Source organism: Protobothrops mucrosquamatus, unplaced genomic scaffold, assembly GCF_001527695.2.
Source record: "Protobothrops mucrosquamatus isolate PMUCROS unplaced genomic scaffold, P.Mucros_1.0 scaffold5, whole genome shotgun sequence".
In the NCBI taxonomy this organism is placed as follows: domain Eukaryota; kingdom Metazoa; phylum Chordata; class Lepidosauria; order Squamata; family Viperidae; genus Protobothrops; species Protobothrops mucrosquamatus.
The window spans coordinates 1,001,646-1,014,164 of record NW_015386392.1 but is presented as its reverse complement, the minus strand read 5'-3'; the positions used below and the strand labels follow the sequence as shown (position 1 = coordinate 1,014,164).

Genomic DNA, 12,519 nt, shown 5'->3' with positions numbered 1-12,519 from the left:
ATGACTTTTGGACTTCAACTCCCAGAATTCCTGAGCCATTGTTTTGCAAAAAAATATATATCAGAACCACAGTGGGGAGGGGCAGCCATCAGAACTTTGGATCTGGGACCTAAGTACCTTTTGTTAGGTTCATCGTGGAAGACTACCTGTACTGTAAAGCTAACTGCAACGTAGCAGATCCATAGTATATCCAGCACACAACTGCATTGTGCAACCAATCACAAGATTGGTTCCATCTTCTCTGCAACCTGCCTCCTGCTCAATGTCTGCCTTAAAATTAATTAAAGCAGGAGCAGACGGTCTAGAAAGACTGATAAAGCTGTGAAATTTTCAGTTCAAACCATCTTTCAACTCCTGCCAAAGACTGGTGTGGAGGCTGGAAATAATTTAGAAAGGTTGAGAGGAGGTCAAAGAGCTTGTAATTGAATAATTCAGCCCAGATAGGAAACTGAAGCAAAAGCAAAAATTTTAGAATCCTGACAAATAAGCATTAGATATGAAGTCTGGAAATAAATATTGAAATAACTGATATTGCCTTATGGCTAATCAATAAAGCATTATCATCATCATCATCATCATCACTATTATCATTATTATTATTACTACTAAAATAACTGGATTTTTTTTCCTCTTGGGACAGAATGAATATTTCTTTCCATTGTCACTCTGCATAGAAGATAAATCTTCCTCTTAGGATCCCAAATAAGCTGTGTATTTCTTGAGTGCCTGCTGATTCCTTTCAAACATCCAGCATTACATTGGGGTCATTGTAGTAAAGATGTTCATGAAAGAAAGCAGAAAGCTGGAAAAATCTTGTATAAAGCACAGGACAAACACAGGTCAAGATTCAGCTAAATGGTAATGCTCAACCATTTGTTTAGCAGCCGTTTGAAGTTACAACAGCACTGAAAAAGTGGTCCACAACCAGTCCTTGCACTCACAACTTATACAAGCATCCCCAGAGTCATGTGATCAAAATCCAGGTGCTTGGCAACTAGCACGTATTTCTTTGAAGTGTTTCATTAGTCGGAACCATGACAGCTGCAGCATCCTGGGATCATGTGATCATAAGCCAGATTCATATAATGACCACGTGATTTGGCAAAAAGATTGTAAAATCAAGTGCAATTCTCTTAATGATCTCATTGCTGAGCATCATAATTGGGATCATAAATCAATAATAGAGATCTCTTAATTTTATCCCAACAATATCTCTGTTAGGCAACTTGAGAATGCCTGGATGAAGGTCACTCAATCAGGTCTCTGCATTTGAAGGGTCAAATTGAACCTGGGTTTATCAGGATTTAACTGCAGTCTTCCTATCTACAAATGCCAACAGAGAGTACTGAGAATAAATTTCTCTAAGGTGGTGACCTCCCATTGCACTGTGTTATAATCATCCCTAGCTAGGCACCAGCCTCAAAGGTTAATTGTTCCTGCAAATTTTTTAAGCCCCACAGAGATCCAACAATCATCCTTAGGGAAAAAAAACAAAACACTTCAGCTCTAGTCTATTCATAAGAATGCTTTCTTGCTTCCTCCCCGCCCCCCACCCCAAAGATGAAAGTAAGTTGTGGTAGAAAAGAATTGGTCTGAGCAAAGTATTGATCTGGAGCACTGATTTGAGCAAAATGTGATTGCTTTAAAACTTTGAATAATTCTCAGTGATGATTTGAACTTGAATCCTTAAATGGTTCTGAAGCGATTCAAAGGATGGAAAATTCAGTAGATTTTCACACCTCCTTCCTAATTCAAATCTCAGATCAGGTTGTACTGAATTGTGTTGTCTTAGACAACATACCTGATCAATGATAAGTGAGCTTTGACAGTTGTGATAACCAGTTTGTAAGCAGCTAAGTGTTCCCTCTGCATAATCTTTTTTTTTTAAAAAGATGAGTCATTTTGCAAATATTTAGAGCAAGTTTGGTCTAGTGATGAAGGCACCAGGCTGCAAACCAGGAGATGGTGAGTTCTAGTCCCACCTCAGGCATGAAAGCCAGCTGGGTGACTTTGGCTAATCACTTTCTCTCCAGCTAACCTACCTCACAAGGTTGTTATTGTGGGCAAAATACTAGAAGGAAGGAATATTAGATACGATCTCTACCTTGAGTTATTTATAAAATAATAAATATGAGATATAAATAAATAAATATTTATATCACTCTCACAAATTCCAGATTAATCCAGGGCCTCCAAAAGTTTGCCACTCTTCCTTTACCTCATGGTTACTCATTTCTATATTGTATGTTTCATCGTTGATGTTAAGGTCAGCAGCCCAGAATGAGCTTTCTATTGAAATGTTTTTAACTAATGAAAATATATAATCTATTCCTAGCAGCAGCTTGTCATTAAATCAATGGGAAACCAAGTTCATTGCATGAAGATCTGAGTTACAAAACAAGATTGGGAACAGTAAGATTACAGGTAGTGTTTGATTTACAACCACAATGTAGTCTACCCATTATGATCATTAGTTGTGACAGTTGTAAAGCAGGTTACCCACTTGATCAATCCAATTTAATGATTTTTTTGTGGGGGTTAATCAACAACACAGTTCTTAAATGAACTAATTCTTCACTAAGGGCTGGTTTTGTTGAAAATCAGAAATAAATGCCAGTTTTAAGCAAAAACTAGTCATGTGACCATGGAACACTGGTTCCACTGGTCATGTGACCATGGAACACTGCAAATGGCTATAAGTCTGGCCATTGGAATTTCAGAACCAAGTCATAAATATGCTGTGGAGGTCCATCATTTTGAATGTTTGCTAAGCAACTAGTTGCAAGTCAAGGAATATTGGTATACAAAATGGAGCCTTCTGTTTCTTTAGAACGGCCCAAAACCTTCCCTAAAATATGAAAAGCTTTGAATATGGATGGCTAATCCCAAGTCACCTGAAATGCCAAGACAGATCAAAATAACTAATATAAAATTAAGCTTTCCCTTATAAAAATTACAGAATATATTATTTGACTAAAAAGACCATAAGTCCATATGTTATCTATTTCCAGCAAAGCAGTCCAGAGATTTAACTTTCCACAATTTGACATCCACTAGAAAAGTCTGGATTATAGTACCTCCCAAATTCCTGAAGACTTGTGACATGGAAATTTATCCTCATTTAAAAACAAACAAACAAACTTTCTAGTGTCCCTGCTAAGGGACTGATCATAAGTCAAATACTACCTGTACTGAATTTATCCCAGAGACATACTTGAAGCAGAATCAGGAGATTTCCTAGGACAGTGATGGCGAAACTTTTAGACATCGAGTGCCCAAACTACAACCCAAAACCCACATCCATCGTCGGGTGCCAGGTGGGTGTGGCCCATTGGGTGGGTATGGCCCATTGGGTGGGCATGGCTGCAGTGGTAACGGCAGACTGGGTGGGACTAAAAAGTTCAATCAATCAATTCCAACTTTGCCAGATCTTTCCCCCCCCCCCGTGAGAAGTTGAAATTGGCTGATTGATTGAACCTTTTTTTTTTTTTTGCAGATGGCGGCGGCCTAAAGCGAAAAGGTTTTATAAAACCCAGCTGAAGGCCTAGGACTGGGGCGACGGCGTGCATGCCCACAGAGGGCTCTGAGTACCGCCTCTGGCACCCGTGCCATAGGTTCGCCACCACTGTCCTAGGATAAGAAAAAAAATGCAGACACTACATTCTGCTACAGTAGAAAATACTCTTCTGTCTTAGCTGATCTCCTTCTGCCTGGAAAAGGCATCTCTGCCACAGGGTGGGCTTCTTTCAATCAAAGCACATCTGTCTTTGGCCACCTTGTCTCCTTCTGCTACTTTCCAGGAAACACAAGGTGGTCTGTCTCTCAAAACTGCCACGCCCGCATCACCCAAACCAGACTTTTTGTCAAGAGATCTTGGTATTGAAGGTTCTGCAGCCCTGGCATACATCAGGGAGGATTTATTTCAATATGTTGTTGCAACTACTGTTGTCAGGTTATCCATCTCTGGAGAGATGTTCATTTCTTACAGCTCATTGTGCCATCTGTTTAAAAAGCCAACCACTCATCTCCGTGCTAGGAGACCACAGATGGAGATTTTTCCCCCTTGTGTGCACAACTGTCAATGGATGACAAAGCCTTGTTGTTTGCAGCCAGGTGGAATTGCTGGGGAGGAGAAGAGAGCAACGTGGGTGCTCCTGCATGGGTTGAATCTTTGCCTCTAGGTACTGAGTGATGTACAGTGAACAATGCCAGTCAATTCCCCTTCTAAGGCAATTTTAATATATCAAACTACCTGTAGGTAAAGAAAAAGTTTATTTTCTCTCCTAGGCATCTTTCCTCAAGAGGTGATCTTACCACATTGGGTTGAAATTGTTCTTAGGTGAACGGAGGGATTACAGCTTTAATGATACAAATAAAACCAGGGATATAGGAAGTCCTCCACTTAAGACTGTAATGGACCCTGCCCATCAGCCATATCATGATGGTCGTAAAACAAGTCATCCACACAATTTTATGACCTTCTTGTGGCAGCTGTTAAGCCACACTGTGGTTGTTAAGTAAATCAATTGTTTGTTATAGGCCAAAAACTGAATGTGCTGGTTTTCAGCAAAAATGTTGTACAATGGGCGCTCAGCAATGGATCCTGCAAATGATTGTAAATGTGAGTCCATTGCCAAGCATCTGAAATGCAGTCATGTGGCTGCGGGGAAGAGGCCATCAGAACATAAGTACTCTCATGGAGGTCCGTCAAAACTTTGAATGGTCGCTAAATGACTGATCAAAAGCCAAGGACTACTTGTATATTTACTTATTGAGTAGGGTTGTTCTGTTATAATTCTGTCATTAGCAAAGTGAATTTCTTGTAGAAAGAAGGCCAAATGGTCATGTGGCCCAAGCAATAAAGATAGATCAGCAAAGATAGTTATATCTCAGATTGTAGATGAGCAATGAATAGCTGGATGATTTATGGGGCTCATAAAAAGGATCCGAGGAAGACTTTGCCTTGGTGTGTTATTTGTAAATACCAGACAATTCAAGCATACAGTTCTTCACCCTCAATTTGAAGTAAGGCAGGGCCAGTAAGATGTGACCCACTGGCATAATATAACAGCTATAAATCTTATTGCTATTTTGCTGCTATTTCAGCCTGGCTCCAGAAAGGCATATACTGAGAACCTCATTCAGAAGAGTGTGTGATACGGGAAAGGCAATATGCTGTTAGTCATCAGCATAATGAGCATTGATGTGGATGCCATAAGCAAGGCTCAAAGTAGCAGCCTTAAGCAGGGCCCTTTGGGGGGGAGAACAGTGGAGACAATTCCACCAGCTTCTCCAGATGCAAAAGATCTTAAACCCAAAGGATAATTCAGTCCTCAAAATGATCAGATAGATGCATTCTTTGCATCCAAGGCTGCAGAAAACATGGATTAGTTTGCATTCCTGAGTTATTTCCTGCACACTCTTATCACTCAAACAGAGGGAAACAATAGAGGGAAAAGAGTGCAAGTAGTTCGCAAATTACAACTATTCGTTTAGCAACCGTTTGAAATCACAATGGCCTGGGGAAAGTGCTTGCACTTACGACAGTTGCAGCATTCCCACAGTCTTGTGATCAAAATTTGGGCACTTGGCAAGCAGCATAATTTACAACTGATGCAACATCCCGATGTCATGTGATCACCATCTGCAACCTTCCCGGGTGGTTTCTGACAAGCACAGTCAATGGGGAAAGCTAAACCCATTTAATGACTCATAGTTCACTTAACAATCACAATGATTCATTTAACAATCATGGCAAAAAAAAGGTTGTAAAATTGGATATGGCTCACTTAACAACTGCCTTGCTTAGCAATGGAAATTCTGGTGCCATTTGTGATCATAAATTGAAGGCTGCCTCTAGTCTTGATGGGGAATGTAATGATAAGGAAAGGAGGGTGTGGAACCATGGATACATCTCTGACTTTCAGTCTCCGTAAAATGCTCTGGTATTAAGGGAGCAGACAAAGTGAGACGTTATTGGCTTATTTGTGCAAAATTATTAAACTTGAGTGCATAGGGAAATACGCAGCTGAGACACTAACCTCCACAGAATACCTCGGGGTTGCGCTGTGCTCTCCCAGTATTGCTGAACAGGCCCAGAAGCAGCAAAGAAAACAAGGTCTGAAGGGATACAGCCATGCCTTAAACCTTAATCTGGAAAAACAGATAAGACAAAGGAAAACCAAGGTGCTTTCATGGCTAACCCAGTTCTTCTTAACCTGCTGCTGTTTAGTGATGCTGCAACTGCAACTTCTAAAACCTTTATTTAATTCACCGGACCACCCAACACATCAGAAATGTTGAAGGTCAAGGAAGTGTAGCCTAATTTTTATAGGTTCAGTCCTGAGACCCCCACACCAGTTTTATAACAATCCCACACACATCTCACGGCCAAATATCTTCACCAACTGTGCAAAGCCTTTAATTAATTATGTTTTATTGTCCTATTATTTTTTCCTTTAATAACAAATGATTGTGTTACTTCTTTTTTTTTAATCTTTGATCTTTTCATTGTAAAAGATCAAAGACTCCAATGAAGATATTTGATTTGGTTTTATAACCATTCCTGAATTTTTGACGTAGTTCTTTGTCTCTTTGATAAATAGAATTAGAAAGAGGTGGTTTCTAATGTAATACCATTTCTGAAATAATTAGTAGGTAACCCTATATTATTTTTTAAAAAAATCTTTAACCTTTATAATATAATTCTAAATGATTAATGATGGGCACAATTTAAACCAGGGTGATTCTCCTACAAAGGGTATTTTGAAGTATGTACTTTAATTATATTGCAAAAAACCTCTGCTCTTTAGGCATGATTCTGCATCACCCTAAAATTGTTTTTCAAGGTACATTTGAAAAGCATCAACACATGCTTCAGTTCTTGATTTGCTTTTGAGTTATTTCTCTGTACTGAATCTGGCCCACATTTCTGCAAACCTTATTTGCTATTTAAATTCTCCTTAACTGCACCTGTGACTGAAGAAAGCAAATGAGAATTTCCCCAAGGACACAGCTGACTACATCACAGCTGTTTGAACCTGTGGCCAGTTCAAAACTCTCAAACATTCTGTTGTTTTCAAAGATGGCAGATGGTTGAATTGAACCTAATGTACAGTTAGGTACAATGTACAACATCGTGACATAGATTTCCAATCATGTTGGTTTCATTCCCAGGACTTACATATATATCAATAACAAACTCATGTATTGTTTTATGAATTTCCTTGTCTTGGCAACAGTATCAGACTTATGGTGCTAAGGTGTATTATTTTTTTCCTTTCTTTTATCTCCATTCATAATTCCAAACTGTAGCCATCAAAGATTCTTCCATCCTGTCAAGTGTCTAAATCATGATTCCTAAACCATGAACCACAGATAACAAAGGTTTTTGCACTGTGGTGCCACGAAGTGCCATCCTAGTGTTAGATAAGGAAATTTTATCACTGATTGAACAACACAAAAAACTTGCAAGTATTTGGATGCCAATAAAAGGCCAGATAAACTTTGACATATCTAAATAATACAGCCCTTTTTTCTTTTTTGCTTCCATCTTATTCAAATTTAAGCTCCAAAGTATCCAGGCAACAGCTTTCCCTTCTAAGCATCATGTTTTAGCCAGTTCCTCTGCTTCAGTGAAATCAAGGTATAGCTCAGGTCTACAAAGTTAATGAGGCATGAACCCTCTTATGGAAAAAAGCAAGTATTTTGCATGCTGGTCACAGCCAAGTTTCAAAACAAGATTGCTTTCACTGTCCACAGCAACCAGTACACATTTTCTTTTCCAACTAGACTTCAACAATGTAGGGCTTTTTTCAGACAATATCACTGTAGCAAAATCCATTTAGAAGTTCCATTTGATAGAATCAGAATATCTCTATCAAGTTGACCACAGAAGGAAAAAGGAGCTGTAAAAACTGTAATGATAGAAAAGTTACTGAGAGTAAACTTTGGACAAGACCAACCATGAGATTTTGTGACCAGGGTAGGGAATCTATGCCAACTATGGATGTTGGTGAACTACTAGCATTATTCTCTGTAGACCATGCTGGCTGAAGTTGTTGAGAATTGTAGAGCCACATTAGAGCAGGCTGGCTGAGGAATTCTGGGAGTTGAAGTCCATGAGTCATAAAAGGGCCGAGTCTGAAGACCCCTGAGGGTTGCAAGTTGCTTGCCTCTATGTAAGGCAATATCATTGCATTTTATATTGGTAGAATTGATTGAATGTAGTGCAGTCAAGGACTGCTGATTTTGATGGCTATACCACATATCATGATGTATCATAATGGAATATTTTCTGATCCTGTTCCTTTATATTAAATCTAGCGATTCAATATGATCATATCTGATGAATTAACATGAGTACATCAATTGCCAGCAACAACTGCATAAGAGAATTGAACTTTTGCTGAAGTTCTCATCAAGACCACTAGAAAGTGATGCAGCCCAACCATGTCACTTGTTGCTTAATCCATACGTGGCTACCACAGATTGCTCTGTGTGCAGAAGTCACACAAGTTCTGAATAAAATAATAAGAATTACATTGATGTGGAAATCTGGGAGAAGGCATGGGCTAAGGCCATGTTTCCAAAACAGGAAATATCTAAAATTGGAGGTGTTCCAGATGAAGAAGACTGAATATATGTTTTCCCTATCTGAAATTTTAAGTCAATAAGGCCCAGTAGTTAAATTCCCAAATATCTGTATTCCGTTTTTTACAAATCAAGCTAATCAAGGAATTACTATGAACACTCCCATCAATAATGATGGGGCAAGCCACTTGTATATAAATAGAGAACAAACACCACTCCTTTTTAGAATTGATGATGTTACCTTGTTGGGAAATAAAATGTCTCCAAGATAGCAACCAAGAGCACCGTTATTATTGCAAACATCTCCATTATGTAGCTAAGTTATAGCTTCAGACTTCAAAGCCTACTTTAGTACTATCGTTTGCACTGTCCCAATGGAAATCTCCTACTTTTTACTGAAAAAAAATCTAATTTCCCTACTTTTACAAGCAGATCTCTTACAATTTTCTTGCAGATTTGCCCAGCATAAAACTCTAGCTTGCTGAATAGAAAATAGCCACGTTTCACACTCCTTGGCTTTGTTGCCACTCCCAAGTACTCTTCCTGGCAACTATTTTCCCTTAGAGAAATTCTTTGTACCTCAGGTGGAGCTAATGTAGCTTTTCCATTCCAGCTTCCCTAATGCAAGTACCATTTAGACACGAATTGTCCCCAGTGGGTGATGATCTGAACAGGTAAGGTGACTGCTCATTTGTGGTAAAATGTTGATCTATTATGCTTTCCTAGTATTTGGCCTGTAGTCTTTTTCAACCCAAAAAAAAAAGAGATTCCGTTCTATGCTTACTGTGATTTTTACAAAACTTGGTGAAATTAAGATACTATTTGGAAGAAGAGAAAGGAGAGTTGTAAACAATCCAAAACTGGTGGGGGGAAAAAAACCTCAGTGAGTTCATATACAATATTTCAGCTCAGGGGCTGATGGAAAAATCTGATAAGCTTTCTATCTAAACTACAGTTCTTTTTATTTTTAGAAATTCTGCTACCACATGTAACATTTTAATTCATTTAAAAAAGCTCAGCTTTTGCCTTGTCAAGTATTTGGAAAACCACAATACCCCTAAAACGGGGGGGGGGGGGGGAGGGGGAACCTTCCCGCTTGAGCTTATTATCTAGCTTTTCCAACAGAACTGTTACTAGTTTTATTACTAAATTTCATGTACATTTACCGACTTTTGAATAATTCTTTGCCCTGAAAACAATATCAAAGCAATTCTACCACTCTTATTGTATTTTATTCTTTTGTGTAGTTAGGACACCAGGGAGTAAAGTTATCAAAAATTACAGGCTCCAATTGTACTCACAATTACAGGTTGATATTAGAAGGAAAGAAAAATAAAATATAAATAGGTGCAGGTATGAATTTATTCTGTGCCTGAATGGTTACCAAATTTGCACAGAGGCAAAATATCTAAGACAACAAAAAACTCATCCTATATTTTCAGTCTAAAGAATATTAGATTTAAGCTTTCTCCTTAAGTGTATGAAAATGATCTCAAATTTCCTACTTTTACCTTTAAAACTTAATTTCATCAATTGAGTTTTCAAAGTGTACTTACTTGGCAAAATTTCAGCCACTGCTGAAGCAAGTGCACGGTTCTAAGTTTCAGCCAGGACAATGTTTTAAAATCTGATCTTCCCCCAGAGAAGGTAATTTTATCTCCCTCCTTCTTCAGCATCAGGATCTCCTCAGGTCTATTTCTCAGTGAGAAATCCTATTGCTGTTATGATCTAATGAAATAATCCATGGAGGAGCCAGCCAATGAAAGAGCACCATGTGGAGAAAACAGAGTCCAGGTGCCAACTGGATATTGCAAAAACTCAGGTGCCTGGAGGAAGCAGTAGCAAGGAAGAAAGGGAAGGAATGCTGGTTGCTATGGAGAATAAAATCACCTATGTGACATGTGTTCTTATTTACTATTCATCTGAGAAGTTCATTAGATCTGCATTTTCTGATTTTTACTTCACAAATCCATAGAATAATGTTTCTCTTTCTCAGCCATTTTAGAATTCCCCACTTGCATCTGTGGACTTCAACTCCCAGAATTCCCTGGCCAGCCAGCATATATGGACTTCAACTCAAAATGGTAGCTGGAGAATTATGGGAGTTGAAGTCCACACATTTTACAACAAACACAGAATGGACTTAAAAGTCTAATCATAGGGGCATCTGCAGGATGGGTTAAAAGATTTTTTTTTAAAAAAAAAAAAAAATCAAGATGGTGGCTTTGGTAGTGGTTGTGGCTGGTATGATGATTATTTTTGATCTGCCCTCTTTTATAGACAAATGTTTCACCTTGCAAATTCCAGTATACAGGTGGTACAAATAGTCGTAGACTTACAACCATTTGTTTAGTGGCTGTTTGAAGTTACAATGGCACTGAAAAAAAGCGATTTATGATTGTTTTTCACACTTATGACCGTTGCAGCATCCTCATGGTCACATGTTCAAAATCCAGACACTTGGCAACTGGCTTGTATTTATGACTGTTGCAATGTCCCAAGGTCATGTGATCACCTTTTGTGACCTTCTGACAAGCAAAGTCAATGGGGGAGCCAGATTCACTTAGCAACTGTGTTACTAACTTAACAACTGCAGTGATTCACTTAGCAGCTTGGCAAGGAAGGTCATAAAATGGGCCAAAATTCACTTAACAACGCCTTCCTTAGTAATGGAAATTTTGAGTTCAGTTGTAGTCATAGGTTGAGGACAACCTATACTTGACTTACCACCCTAATTCGGCCTAGAATTACAGTCGTAAATCATCAATTGTGGCTGTGAAGGATCAGAAGAAGGGTCATATGTGGAGATAGGACCCAGGTGTGGTTGTGATGAACATGGGAGTGAGAAAGATGAATTCTGAGAAAAAACATTAAACTCTTAAACAACTTTTTCTTTAATAGCTTTTTTCCTTTCTGCTCACTGAGGGCTAAGCTTGCTAACAATTGACATGTTAGGGGGGCTGTGGGGGGTGCAAGGATAATGAAGCGAGACAGATTCACAGGTTTAACCACTTAGCCAGGATGCTGAGCTTCATTTACAAGAAATGTTAAAAACCACGTAGCTGGCACAGGAAACTAGAAGCTTTGCAATAATCCTGTGACCTAAGGTGGGCAAAGATGGCGTGACATTTAGCTATTTTGCATAGCAAGCGAGAAAGCTTTAGGGGGTTGCAATCCAGGTAACTAATCAATATATATGTTATGCATGTCTTATCAGGGGAAGGGAAAAGGGATGTGTTGGGTGGGCAGAGGGGTGTATGAAAATCACTTTTGATTATAAAAACTGCTGTAAAAAACTGTGAATGACCCTTTGGTAGCTTTCAAAGCCAAGATCACTTTCATCTTGGTACCAAAATAAAAGTCTGTTTTTCCATATCTTGGGTTTGGTGTAATTAATTGGCTCCGACACTAAGCTAAGACCCAGTTTTGGGAACAACAGCTGTAAGTGGTCACCATGTGGCTGTGCCTGGTTTTACAATGTTATTTGCAGCGGTCATTTAGTAAATGCAGCAGCCATTAAAGAAGTCCATTTTAGCCAATGGACTTTTTGCTGGAAACTGAAAGTAAATGCCAGTTTCTAGCAAAAAAATGCCAACTGTCATGTGACCACAGGATATTGCAAATGGCTGTAAATATGGCCTGACTGCCAAGTGCCCAAAACGTGATTGTGTGACTATGGGGGGTGGGGGTGGTTATCAGAATTTCAAAACTGGGTTCTGTCATAACTTGTGTTAGATCGCGCAGGCAGTAAGACACGAGTCGAGTGACAGTCAGCTCTTGGTTTATTGGCAAGGCATAAGGTCAATCCGGACTGGCTCTCTGGGCCAGGGGAGCCCTCTTTTATGGGATTCCCCTGGCTTGTAATCACACAATTCCATTGGCTGGCAAGACCCTGTTGCTAGTTAGCCAACCAGCAACGGGCATGAA

General features: G+C 39.1%; 1 protein-coding gene across 1 annotated transcript in view; it reads right to left on the bottom strand.

The window, feature by feature from the left end:
* CNPY1 (canopy FGF signaling regulator 1) overlaps window positions 1-6,138 on the bottom strand; it is a 51,495-nt gene extending 45,357 nt beyond the window's left edge. Inside the window, exon 1 of the mRNA XM_029282957.1 lies at window positions 6,042-6,138. Within this exon, the coding sequence (XP_029138790.1) occupies window positions 6,042-6,138 (97 nt within the window). The remainder of the gene's footprint in view (window positions 1-6,041) is intronic.
* Between the last annotated feature and the right edge of the window lie 6,381 nt (window positions 6,139-12,519).